Source organism: Pimephales promelas, chromosome 25, assembly GCF_988280905.1.
Source record: "Pimephales promelas chromosome 25, fPimPro1.hap1.1, whole genome shotgun sequence".
In the NCBI taxonomy this organism is placed as follows: domain Eukaryota; kingdom Metazoa; phylum Chordata; class Actinopteri; order Cypriniformes; family Leuciscidae; genus Pimephales; species Pimephales promelas.
This window is the reverse complement of record NC_142793.1, coordinates 1648783-1663403: the sequence shown is the minus strand read 5'-3', so window position 1 is coordinate 1663403 and position 14621 is coordinate 1648783. Positions and strand designations below refer to the sequence as shown.

Here is a 14621-nt window from a genome sequence, read left to right as displayed (position 1 = left end):
CATTAATTACTCACCCCCATGCTGTACCAACCCCGTAAGACCTTCGTTCATCTTCGGAACACAAATAAAGATATTGTTGGTTGAATCTGAGAGCTGGATCACTCTTCCATTGGCTTCCTAAGGGACTGGCTCTTGACGGCCCATAAAGTCATTAAAGAAAATGTTTAAATGTTCCATGTGCCTACAGCGGCTCAATTATAAGTTTATCAAGCGACGAGACTACTTTTTGTGCGAAAAAAACATAAATAACGACTTTATTCCACTATTCCATTACTTCCTTATGGGCACATGCGCGAGAACTGAGACGAGGACGTTCTCATTCGTCTACTTCTTGTTACCGGCTGCTCACCGCTTAGGAGTTTTACCGCCCCCTACCGTATAAGATGATAATAAGGCACACTGTCGTTTTTTGAGAAGATTAAAGGTTTTTAAGTGCACCTTGTAGTGCGGAAAATACGCTAATTGAAAAGCGTATGTACAGCGCGCATCTTCCTCTAATTGTAAACAGAAAGTTTTGCGCTTCCAGCTATATCAGCACATCATCTTATACGGTAGGGGGCGGTAAAACTCCTAAGCGGTGAGCAGCCGGTAACAAGAAGTAGACGAATGAGAACATCCTCGTCTCAGTTCTCGCGCATGCGCCCGTAAGGAAGTAATGGAATAGTCAAATAAAGTCGTTATTTATGTTTTTTTCACACAAAAAGTAGTCTCGTCGCTTGATAAACTTAAAATTGAGCCGCTGTAGGCACATGGAATATTTAAACATTTTCTTTAATGACTTTATGGGCCGTCAAGAGCCAGTCCCTTAGGCAGTCTATGGAAGAGTGATCCAGCTCTCAGATTCAATCAACAATATCTTTATTTGTGTTCTGAAGATGAACGAAGGTCTTACAGGGTTGGAACAGCATGGGGGTGAGTAATTAATGACTTAATTTTCATTTTTGGTGAACTAACCCTTTAAAGGGGTGGTAAAATGCCATTTTCACAAGATGTAAAATAAATCTCTGATGTCCCCAGTGTGTGTGTGTGTGTGTGTGTGTGTGTGTGTGTGTGTGTGTGAAGTTTTAGCACAAAATACCCGACAGATATTTTTATATAACATGTTAAAGTAGTCACTTTTTTAGGGTTTGCAAAAAATGCACGGTTTTGTGCCTGGCCCTTTAAATGCAAATGAGCTGCTGCAGAGGGCGGGGTTTCAAGAGCTTGCGTGTGTTAGCAGCTGCGATTACCTCACGCAGACACACTAAAATGACAGAAACTGTTCTCCCTTTAATGTTAAAACGGAGTCAGTCAAAGATGGAGCGATTCAAGAAGAAGTGACAGCATGTAGAATGCAGCAGGACGTCTCTGAATGGTTAGTTGATGAAGTTATGTTGCTAATGTGGAGTTAACTATCTTTAATTAGCATATTCTGTCATGATAATCTATACATCGCTCATATAGGAACTGTTGTAAGTTGCGCACAGAGTGACTCTATTGCATGCGAGTTAAAGTTTGAGCTGACTCACAAATGTACTCTTATACAACAGCTCTTCCTCTTCACTATGGACTGTGTGTTCCTGTGGGCGGGGTTTATGCAGATTTTAGGGTTGGTGATGTCACCAACCCTGCAGGAATGTCGTGTAGTCCCTACCAGCCATTTGTTGTAGTCCTTCCTTTGCTTGAACTTTGAGCGGTGTAATTTTGATCCTGTTGTTTATGCTCAAACAGCAACATTACACACTAACTAAAGTTAGAAAAGTGAAATCATACTTTACCACCCCTTTAAAAGTAGTTACTACTTCTTTACTACTATTACTCCACCTGCATCACATCATTAACTAACATGGTTGAACTACCAATTTGCAACAATATAGTTTTGGCAAAAAGTCATGACTAGCTAGTTGATTTCTTCAACGTACTGTGATAGTTAAGCAGCGAGTTAGAGCATTGTACGGGAAACACACCGTTGTGCGTTGATTCGTAGGCTAACTGGATGGATGGATGGATGATAGAACAGTTGGTAGGTTGTTTGGTAGACTCAATTATTGATTGATTGTTTGGCTGACTGGTTGGTTGATAGAAGAGTTAGTAGGTTGATGAGTTCACTGACAGAGTGTTTTATTAATGAGTTTGTTGGTTAATTGGTGGGTTGTTGGGTTGACTGGCTAATGGATTGGTTGGTGAGTTAGTGTGACTAATTGATTTAAGTCAAGCTCACACTACACACTAGATTTTGCTTTCTGTGACAAAACCCCGGGTCAGCAATATTTTCAAACCTGTTTGATGGCGACAGATAACAAGACACCTTGTTGTGTGGTGTGCGCACTACAGCGATTCACAGTAGTGTGAGGCTGTTAAGCTGACTGACCGAGGGGCCGTTTACACAACATCTTTTTCAGCTAAAAACGTAAAACTTTTTCTGCCTTTTGGCCATTCGTTTACACAACAATAGCGTTTTTGAGTGCCTGTGAAAACACTAACTTTTGAAAACGAGATTCAAAGTGAACGTTTTTTAAAACGGTCTCCGTGTAAACGACAAAAACCTGAATCTCTGAAGATGATGACGTCATACACATGCGTATTACCTGTTCAGTCTATTTTGTGGTTTTTGCGGATCCGTGTGACTGGGGATCGTTTTGACAATGCTGTCGTCTGTACACGGAAAACTCAAACGAAAAACTTCTCCGTTTTTAAGCATATTGTTGTCGTGTAAACGTACCCTTATTGATTGATTGATTGATTGATTGATTGATTGATTGATTGATTGATTGATTGATTGATTGATTGATTGATTGATTGATTGGTTGATTGGTTGGTTGGTTGACCAGCTCACTGAATGATTGGTGGTTGGTTGTCTGGGTGGTAAAGTGTGTTTATCACCACAATTATATTTTTATACTGTAACTGGTTCGGTTTCTTCAGCATAAATTGCTGATAAATTTAATTAGTCTCCATCACTCATATGTGCATATAACATAAACTGAAAATTACCATATAACTTATTTACTCTTGTGCAAGTTGAAATATGTAAACCGAATATGATACATTCATTGTGTTTTTGAGTGATCCCAGGTGGGTTTTGGCTTTGCTTTGAGGTTGCAAGCATTGTTCAAATAGTATATTGGTCCTGTTCCACTGTTTTATGGGCCTTACAGTTTCCCCTGGATCCAACACAGTCCCGATAGATTCTCTGATCCACAGATAGGGAGCTGTAAATGACTTTTCCTCGGAGGACTAGGGTGATTGAGGGAGATATACCTTCGACTGCAGTGGGATCAGAGCGGGTCAGATTGCTGCTCTAAGCTCTGGGATAAAAGAGTCTTACGATACTGACATCCAGCTCTTAAAATAACCTGCTCTCGGCTGCAGATCGGAGCCGCAAACAAAACCTGAACCTGCAAAAGCCAACATCACTATTACTGTCACTCAAACCACATGCCTACACGTTAAATTTCATTGCACAACAACTGTGGTTTTATTCCAATTAGCTCCCATTTATTCTCAGTTCTCGATCTCCCGTGTTTCCTTGTGGATTTAAATAGACTATTTTGTTGTTACACTGTTACGAATATCAGCCTCACAACACTGTGGAAACGGCATAGCAACATAAAAAAAGCGTAAAAATCTACTTTAAAATATCGATCATCGTAAATGTTATTTCAATATACAAAAACAATATTGCATAATTTTGCTTTTTTTTTTTGGAGGTATTTGCTGTATGGTATGGAAGACTGTTTCTGCAATATTATAAAATATAACTTAGCTTTTTATCTCAGAACTTTTTCCTTTTCTTTTTTGCATGTGGTCAGGTCAGGTTTCTAAAAATACAAGATAAAATATAAAACATATTTTAATATAATCAAAGACAGATTTTTATTTTTCCAAATATTTATATTTATTATTATTTACTTTTTAGATTTATTTTTATTATAAACTTTCTGTTCCCTGGTCTTCATGTTACTCTCTTATGTTACGCCAATATTTGTGGAGTCCACTGTATGATATCGATGCATCCATATTCATTCAGCAGCGATACAACATGCAAATATTTTATGACGCTTTTCAAATGTTCACTCACTGACAAATGTGAATCATATTTTTGAAAGGGTGCTTTTTGAGCGCCCTCATGAGCGCCAAGAAAGACCATTTTATTGTTTATTCAAAGTAATCCCTTGTGAAACCCTTTATTCCTCTCCTATATGCTTCCAAAGGAAAGAAAATGGGATTGTGAGCCAGAGGCAAGATTTTGCACAGTTGAGGTTTAAACTTAGACGTTTGTTATGGCAGACACACACACATCTCCAATCTAAAAAGAGCGGCCACCGGAGAGACGGCTCTGTGCCACACTAATGCATGCTGCCAAACGTGTGTGAGAGGTTTTCTCTATACAACGGGATGCATGGCCCTATGGGAGGGCGTTTAAAATGCAGATTGAATCTAGGGCTAGTGTTGAATCTCAGCGCACACTAATGCACTAACAACAACCCACCGCCGAATCTGACCGCAGGCAATAACCAATGAGACGTCAGATCTTCTGATGAGATTGAAATAGAGAAGAAAGTTCCTGATGTGTGAAAACACTTAACAAGACGCAAATAAGCCCAGCAGTGTGAGTCACACGGAGCCCAGAGCCGAGAGAGAAGATGCCAGTCAGAGCCGCCCCGTAACATTATGCAGATGAGCCGAGTAAATTCCTGTCGTGTGTGTGTAAGAGTGTGTGTGTTTAAGTGCTGCTAGGACGCTTAGGAAGGTAAATGAGATTAAATGGACTGTGAAACTGCATTATAGACCTTGTACTTTTTAAAGTGCATTATGGGTAGATAAAGGACATTCAATTTAGTCTGAAGGGCTCATCATAGATGTTCATCAGAAGCCGCGTTTCCACCGAAATTACCCAGAACAATTTGTCCCAGGAGCTTTTTCCCCACAGACCTGTTGCTGTCTTTTTCTCTAAAGTGCCGTGAAGATTAGGCAGATTAGACCGTGACGCAGGACTGCGCACTACTTTAAAGTTCCCGCTGGATTTCATCCTCTGAATTTAAGCTTAATAAAGCCTGAACCTCGTCGTCGGTCGTGTTTTTTAAACTCCATTGTTGATTCGAATAGCAAACATCTCTTACTGCATGCACCGCAACAGATTTAAAATAAATGGTGGTTGAAATAAACTGCTGCGTTGAGTCAACCAATAGAAATGCAGCATGAACTCAACCAATCAGCTTGTTCAGTGCCCGAGTCCCACCCCTGAAAAAGTACCACCTTGCCAGCAGGGACTTTCTGAGGGTGAAATTTTTACCCAGAACTTCATTTAGACCCGGGTTCCTGCAGTGGAAACACACCGAGTACTAACACACAGTCCCTGGTTCCTGGAGAAAGTTGCTGCGGTGGAAATACGGTTAGAGATGTGCAGTAGTGTGCCAGCTTATCCGTGGCAAGGGTCCCTTCGGTCAGGGAATAGTGGCGGTGGGAGTGGGAGGAGAGCTAGGTGCAGTTCATGTGCAATCACCACTCTCAATTGCATTCATAGCAATGCAATCTTTACTCTGCTACTTTATCTATAAAGTTATATTTCTCACAGAAATCTTTGAGAAATATAACAACCCAAAGACAAAAGAACTGATAAAAATAAGCTGTAATGTAGGAGCGTTGTGTCATATGCAATGGCTTATTTGTTCATTATTGACGTCATCTGCAACTAGTCGACGTCGACTACATAAATGTCGAATGTGAAGTCATTCAACACCATGCCTGGACACTTGTTGTAGAAAGGCACGGTCTGACCAGGGGCTGAGTGTCTGGCGACCGCTTGTGTGATGGTCATGCCCATCTCAGAACTGGGACGTGTAGAGAAGGGGTGGATGGGAGTGAGGAAGAGATTGAGGAAACTGCTCTTTTATTGAGAAAGTGTGTACTGGAACAGGACTAAAACTAAACTGAAGATTCTCCAACCGGCCCCTTCTCCGGGGGAAGGAGTGGGTCGTTCACTCTGTCCTGGTTCAGGGCAGCTCTCTCCATCACTGGGCCACCCGTCTCAGGGCAGCTTAGATGGACAGGTTACGGTTAGGTGGCCTGGATGGGGTGATTCACCTTCCGTGGGCTCGACAGGGCGAATGGGATAAGGACTCAAGTCGTGGATAAGATTTATTGCCTCAGTCTTACTAGAACAGCTGGGCGAAGTCCTCGACTGTGTCACCAAAGAGGCTGGCCTGGGAGATTAAGAAAGAGGCACATTAAGAAAGCAAACTTTGTTGACGTTCTTCACCTCAGACAGGTCCAACCAGAGATGGACAGACGTCGTCCTTTCGTCACCCGGAGGGCAAGGTGCGCGGTTCCTGCATCAACCCTGGCTGAGAACTAGCCTCATGCAGCTCTTAGAGAGTTTTTTTCCTGATGGACCTGAAGGATGGCCATGGCTGCTGTCGTCTTGCAGGCCTTGGACGGGAGATGTGGGGGATTCTGCCGGCTGGCAGGACTCTGGGCAGTGGAAGAGGCTATAGAGCGGCTACGGGCACTAAAAGGTGCCTTCCACGACTCCTGAACCTCCTCATGCTCTTCCGAAAAGAGAAGCTATGGGGAACAATGAGGTTATGAACCATGCACCACTGCATGCAGGAACAATTATCCAACCATGAGCACTCAAGGTAAGGTGGAGGGTCCCACTCAAGCCCGTTGCCCAGGCAAGCATGACAGTCAACTCTGAATCCGATTCAAGAGGGGGTCTTCATCACCCTCTCCAGAGGAGCCCGCTCCGCTCTCCGAAGCTGCGATTAACATCTGGTCCACATCTTGAGTGCCGAGGTGCCCCTCGCAAAGGGTTAACCATATCCGCGGCTCTGCTATGAGAAGCGGTGGCAGGCTGGGTAACAGCAGAGGGGACTCGTGCCACCGCAAAGAAGGGGAGTCGCCACCGCAGCCACCAACATGGACATGCGCTCGGCCCAGAAATGTGAGACTTTGTAAGACTTCTATATAAAGACGCTCCTGATTGATCTTTTCGGAAAAAAGATCACGCCGAAGTGCTAAGTGGTGAAACGCTGTACTTCTCCACCCACCGCTAGAAGCACTCTTACACCGGAAGGAGAGGTCCTCACAGGATTAGCTCTTTATTGCATTAATTACTAATATTCAAATCATACTTGAATTTAAAAGAAATGATTACAGTTGGGGGGGGAGGAGCTTTTGGCTTGTCTCCTGAGGCCACAAGAGGGCGCATTGAGCTAAATATTAATGCACCGCATTGAACTTTATTCAAAGCAATGAAATAACATGACTGAGACTGACTATACAAAAAAGTGCATAACGTTTAAACTAATGTTTATAATTCAAAATATAATTTCATAAATTGCATAAACAATTATGAACAAAAAAACATCCTGTATTTATGCCTAGTTTAAAGGGGTCATGAACTGGCTTTTTAGATTTTATCATATTGTTGTCTGAGGCCAACTTATGATGTTAGCTTGGTTTTTACAGTACATTCAAAAACATCAAAATGAATAACTAATAAGCTGTTTTCTACCCTAGTTTTGAGCCTAGCTGAAAAACGCTGGGTTTTTATGGGCGTCTCTCGCACAGAAGACTTGGAAGTAAACGCCCACTGCTGTGAGTGGATAACAGTTTCGCATATTATAATGAGTTTCAAATGACTTGTCAGTGGACGTGAGGGAAGTTGTTTTGAAAACGTCAAATGTTGTAAAATGGCAACCGGAATGATTCGCCCATACATGTTCGACCCAGAGTCCGTGTGTTGCACCATTCCTGTCAGATCCAATATAGACGGCACAGCACCGTTCTTTACTCTTAATCGCTCTGCAAATCCAGTCTTGTTTACAGAACAATCCTCAGTGAAATGAATCGAACAGACGGACGATGTTTTACCTCATCAGCTGGAACGTCATTATAAATAAAGTTTATCCATGCAGTCCTATAGGAATCCACAGGAAGCTTATGCAGCGACTGTCTTGCACAACCAGCACTGCACAATATTCTGTATCGCTCGGTTTGTCATCACGAGGTAGGCATCTATGTTATTTAGCTATGCGTGTAATGCGCGAATCGGTGGGCGGGGCTAAACCGGCCGTGTTGAAGTAGGCATTGATCTTCTTCTGCGGGGGTGGGGTTTTATCCTCTTTGACGTCATAGTTCCCCACTTTGAAAAACGAGTCGTTTGCTGAGGCTGGTGTCAATAAAAGCTTTTATTGGACTAACAAGGACGTTTTCAGTTCTGAAACTTACAGGATATTCTTATAATATGATGACCTCTTAGATGTCAAAAGCTCAAGTAAAATTTGATTTCTCAGTTCATCACCCCAAAGTGCCGATCACACAGAGTGCCTTTTTTTTTGCATTTAAAAACATGAGATGCAGTGGAATAGAAAAGTCACGAGACATGTTTTTTAAAGCCGTCTAAACACGCAGCTTTCTTGTGCGAGACGCGAGTGCAACGCCAAAGATGTCCGTCTAGCGCATGTTTTCCCATTAAACAAAGGAAAAGCAGCGCAAAAAATGTGTTCTATGTGAACAGCTTGGGTTAGGTTGACATAACTAAGATCTCCTCCACATTTATCTTCTCTATTTCTGCAATGATTTGAATGAACCGCAGCAGCGTCGCATGGTTCGACTAAAACAAATACAACTCTTCCATCGCCATCACATCTCGCGCAGTACGCCACTGATAAAGATGCCTGATGCACACCTGAAAAAAATATCAAATTATAAAATGCACCCTTTTTTAAAATCAAATGTGGATTTGTATTTTAAATTTGACAAATATTAATAAATTTGGAAAAGACTTAAATTCTAAATTAAGTATTTTTGTCCTATGTTCATATACGTTTGTGCTTCAGATTATCTTGTTGCTGGCTGGCTAGATTCATTCATGCTTATAACTCTTTTTAAAATGCCTGTGGGAAAAATTATTCAGGAACCAGCGCCGATAAAAAGTGGGCTATAGCAATCTGCCGACTGGACCAGACTTTATGCCCAGAGTCAGAAGTTTGACTATGTGAGACAAGGTACACAAATGCAATCTAACCGTCCAATCTGGCTCATAACTAGCGAAAACACCCGGAAATAGATATTGGCTAGGAATGAAATGAGAGACAAAGATGAGAAAATCACAGTGACAGAATGTCAAAAATAGAGCAGATGTTTAATGTGTTCATGACGCGAGTTGTGAAATATGCCTGTGAGAAATGAGAAATGTGTGTGTGTGTGTGTGTGTGTGCGTGTACCTGTAAGGCTGGTTCCGAGGGCGCTTCATACCGGGTCTGTGTTTGGAGCTTCGCAGAACACCCGTCATGCTTTGGTCTAAAAAGGAAAGACAGCACAATGAGCTGAATAATACAACAGCACTCCTTCTGTCACAGCGACACACACACACACACACACACACAGAGTATATCAAGAAACCGGAGAAGGGAAAATGTTAGAATGGAGAACATAGACACACGACATCTCTTTAGTGACAATGAAAATTGTCCTCATAGATTTAAAGAAACACCGTCTCGTTTTTTCACTGTCAGTATGAACACAAATGGCGTTACCCCACATCTGTTGCAGAGTTAATCATCTGTGTTTCTCAAGATTAATATCTCTGTCACTATCCAGTGCACTTTCACCACTAACGCATCATTGTCCTAGTGATATAGGCCATTTAACAAGTAATGACTACAATAAAACACCTGCAGCGTCCGTCCGGTGCACTTTTTACTTTGTAAAGTTGATCTTTACTTGTCTTGCCATGAGTAGAATAGCAGTGGCTGAATCATCATATGACTGCAGAAAGACACTGTCCAGTATAGTCTAATATCAGTCTCATATATTACAGCAGTCTGATGTTATTTTATGTATATGTTATTAGAGTGTAGAAAGTGTGCTGTTGTTATACTGTGAGACGTCTTCCTCGTCTGAAGTGACATTACTGCTCTGACCTGAAGTAGTCGATTTAAGAGTGTCGTTATTGGTACTAAAAATAAAAATAACATAGTTTTCATTAATTGAAATAAAGCTGAAATAAAATATTAATCTATTTTGACGAAAATGTAAAGCTTAATTCGAGAAAAAAAATCGTATTTAAAATTAGATACATTTAGAAATTAAATAAAATAATAAGTTCAAGTACTACAAGTACTACTTTAATAAATCTCAATAAAATTAAAGCTCAATAAAAATATTACAAAACCAAAAACTAATAAAAATCACACAAAAAAAACCACTGGACAATTAATAATATTAAAGTGATATAATAAAAAGAAATAAAATAAAAGCTAATTCAAAATATTACGATAGCAATTAAATAATACTAAAATAAATATACAGGTCTTCTTTCACCCCAAACACAAAAATAAGAAAACTAATACAGTAAATAGTAATTAATTAATTTATTTATTAATTTATTAATTAATTTATTTATGGATAAAAATCTTCATATTCTTCACGCAAAATATACTTTCTTGTTATATTTTGTAAAATGTGACAGACATTTTAAATGTAGTAATAAAATCTCTCCTCGTCCACACACACACACACACACAGAGATAATAAGACATTCCTTAACACCAGCTCACATCTGACAACACCTCAGCTCGGTGTAAATGATGCTGATGAGAGTGAGTGAGAGAAAGTGAGGAGAATGACACACGATAGCTCAGACTTACACTGAAGACTGCGATGCTGTCTTCTCACAGGCTCGGTTCAGTCTTATATTCTGCTCATCCTGCTCGTCCTCGAAATGCTGTCTTTATATCTGTCTATCCTCAGAGAGAGAGAGAGAGAGAGAGAGAGAGAGAGAGAGAGAGAGCTGTTTCTGGGTCTTATAGCTACCATACACTGGGGGTCGAACCATCGCAGTCAGAGGGGCTGCTGGACGGGTCCATTTCAGGAGAGGATAGGAGAAATACAGATGGGAAACATGAAAGTTGTAAAGCAAAATTCAGCTGAGACCTCATAAATCACTGTCTTCTCAGCACACACACACACACACTGCCTCTGTCCTTTCATTAGCGTTTGCCACATTTCCTCCAGGCGCTCTTATTAAGGAAATCAATGAAACGATAACTTAATATAAAACTGTCGGTTCCCGTTTTAACACGACACAGCTGACTGGTTCTTTTCTTGTTGTTCAGGGAGCTTTAAACTCGCTCCCTCGAGCCCCTCCCCCAGTTCCCGCGCTAATGTGACTGAGAGGATGACAGATGAAAACTAACTTTAGCTTTGAGCTCCAGCGGGTGAAATCACGCTTGTAAAATGCTGATGATGTAAAACTGTCGTGGGTTTGGGATTTAAAAGCTGTGGTCTGTGACAGCTGTGATCTCGGAGAATGTTAGTCTTGGGAACACATTCGGATGATTAATGGACGACTGGATTTCTATGAAAAGACATGACGTTTCGTTGAATGCTTTGATAGCAATAATTTAATCTATAACTAAAACATCATTTCCTGACATCATTTAGGCTGCTCACCCTCATGTGACTGACTCTCCGTCGAATTCTAAGAAAGAGGATCATACCTTGAAAACATGAAATTATTTTAGACAGTTTCATTGCCTCATTTGCCCTTATCTTGAGGACCACATAAGTTAAAAAAAGTCTCATATTCGCTCTTAAAAAGACAACCTCCATGATTTCACTATTCTAACTCTAGTTATGTTGCTGTTCGAGCATAAACATCATCTGCAAAGTTATGAAAACTTGTGAAACTCAAAGTTCAAATCAAAGGAAGATATTTGCTTTTAAAGAAATCGTTGAGGACTACAACAAAGTGACATCACAAACTCTAAAAACTACATAAACCCTGCCCCCCTGGAACACGATTTATAAATGATTGAGACAGAATATGTCTCTTCATTATCGTCTTACTCCAGTTTGAACATAAAAATTGATATTTTCAGTGCATGTCTATGAGGTAAAAGGACACGAGCTGCTGAAGCTCCGCCCCCTGCGCCGGGAGAAGCAGCTCATTTGCATTTAAAGGGGCCGACACAAAAAGTGAGGGGAAAAAATACAGGGCATAACACATATAGGCTACAATATAGTAACAGACTTTGTTGGATTCTGTCATGTATACAATTCAACAAAGTCTGTTACAATAATAATACGATTTTGAGGACAGTTACACTGTATTGAGAGAGTTATAAATAATAATATAATAATAAGAAGAAATAATATTTTTATCTTTTCAACAATAGGCCGTGTGTCCACCAAAGCATTTTTAGCTAGCTGAAAACGCTAGACGCTCTGCTATAGCGTCCTTTGAGCGCTTGAGAGCGTTTTGTCAGCGCAGCGTTTTTTCCGTTGAGACGTTTCGTTGCTATGATACAGAATATCCGCAGCAGTTAGAATGTTGTGACAGTTGGCCGGTGTGCTATTAGTCCCGCCCCTCCTCCACTGTGATTGGACGGCTGGGTAAAAAGTGATAGTGATGAGCGCTGCGTTTTATCCAAAGTTGAACATTTTTCAACTCCCAGCGACCAGTAAAAACGCTGGGCTCTCGGCGCTTCAGCGTGAAAAAGAAAAAACGCTCAGTGCCTCGGTACGCTCATGGCGTTTAAAAAACGTGGCGCTCCCATTGAAAACAATTGAAAACGTACGTCAGGCGCAAGGAAAAACGCGACACACGGCCTAATTGTCATTGTTGAACCCTTGATCTTATCATGTTTCTGATTTCTCAGATTTGTCAGTATTTTAGCAAATAATTTATTTGATATGTTTTGAGGCAATTTGTTTTAAGAAGTTTCAAATAGTAAATAAAAAGTAAAGTAAAACTTTTTTGAGAAGGCTATCTATTTTTTCTGAAGTATTTATTTTGTATTAATACATAACCTCTCTGTATTAAATTATAATGTATTAGTATATTGATCGCGTCATATTTGTATCAATAGTCGTCAAGCACAGGGGACTCGGCGTAGTGGGAGGGGCCCCCAAAAGGCTCGGGCCGGCTCTGTCTTCACATACACACTCCGGGGACATCTATTATCCCACCCCTTTAACATGCGACAAAGAGCAGGTTACTTTCCATATGAAAGTCTCAGCCTTCAAATTGCGTACGTTTTATTATGAAATTCAAACGCTCTTTATGTGGCGTGACAGATCATCTCTTCCTCTTTAATATAAGTTACAGCAGCAAATAAACATCAGTGAACATTAGAATGAATTTTCTGTTGTGGTACAATGTTGTTCTTCATAAAAATCAGATTGCATTGATATCATATCACGTACCACAGAGTCCCCCTGTGGCAAAATCCAGCTTTTAATGTTGTTTATGTGTGTATGTGGTGTTATTAATACGCTTTAACACACACCATGGGTAAGTTGATAAGTGGACAGCATTGCTGATTATTTCCTCCTTAAAACTGCAGTGAACCAAAGACAGTCTCAAACACACGGTGTGAAATCGCTGGTGTTTCTGACGTCACAAACCACCTTGTAACCAATCAGATCAACGTGTGATCGTCAACCAGTGGATCAGTAAGCCGAGTGAGTGAGTGGAGACAGGGCTCATTTGCATATTCATAGAACTGCGTATACTAAATGAGGCAAGGGTGTCGAGTTACATTTTATATATTTTAAGGGCCCACTGATCACGCTGCTTTGTTTGATGCGTTGATGTAATTTCCACTGAAACAGGAAGCTAAGGCGGGACATATTGAATGGCCCCTCCCCTTTTCAAATAGCCAATAGTGTTTAGTTTACAGTCGTAAAATATGCTTTCCACTGGACAAAAACTAGCCTACGATAAAACCTCTTGGAAATCTTTTGCATCAGTGAACACCCACAACCACAGAAACCAACCCGATCTCACGACCAAGTCGTACGAATTCGACGAATGATTAAAAAGTGGCTAATTCGTAACAATTCATACGACCTCAGTCGTACGAATTAATACGATTTTGCTAAATCGTACATATTTTACGAATTGGCCAATTCGTATGAATTCGTACGAATGACCTACCCCTTACCCCGCCCCTAAACCTAACCATCACGTGGGTTTAGACAAATCGTACGAATTAGTACGAGTGAGGTCGTACGAATTAGCCACTTTTTAATCATCCGTCGAATTCGTACGAATTGGTCGTGAGATAGTGTTGCAGAAACCTAAAATCCTGGGGCCAGCACCATGTCCAAATTTCAATGTTAAACGTTCAATTTCATCAGAAACGATCTTAAAACAGGGCTTTAAGTGTAAAAGTAACCCTTTAAAGCACTGAACATTATCTCCTCTTTAAAATTAAAAAAATAGTTTACAAACAAAACAAATTTAAAATGTTACGTGTTTACCCACAATTACATATTGCCAATCTAAACAATTACAATAATATAAAGTTTGTCGAAATTCTTAATTAATATAAATAATACTGAATATTAGCTGGTTATTTAAAATGATTAGAAATCAATTCAATGTTCAGGGATTGACTTGATAGGTGGCGAGAATCAACTGGTTTGTTCATCCCTACCATAGTAAACAATATATTATTTTTTTAATCACCTTTAATCATTGGTATCCCTCCTAAAGCTGAAATCAGATATCGGCCCTGATCTAGAGAAGAGCATTTAGGGAAAAAAGCACTTTACATAGGCTACATTATATTTTTACTCAAATACTATTACATTATTATTATTATTGTTTATTATCATAACATCCT

General features: G+C 40.3%; 1 protein-coding gene across 2 annotated transcripts in view; it reads right to left on the bottom strand.

Annotated features, from left to right (window-relative positions):
• Window positions 1-14621, bottom strand: part of LOC120481146 (uncharacterized) — a 38100-nt gene that overhangs the window by 16907 nt on the left and 6572 nt on the right. The window contains exons 2-3 of one of the 2 annotated variants that reach the window (XM_039674605.2): window positions 10638-10730; window positions 9213-9288 (exon numbers count right to left, since the gene is read on the bottom strand). In XM_039674605.2, the coding sequence (XP_039530539.2) occupies window positions 9213-9280 (68 nt within the window). In that variant the 5' untranslated portion in view covers window positions 9281-9288; window positions 10638-10730. The remainder of the gene's footprint in view (window positions 1-9212; window positions 9289-10637; window positions 10731-14621) is intronic. The other variant, XM_089127690.1, reaches the window with a different exon arrangement.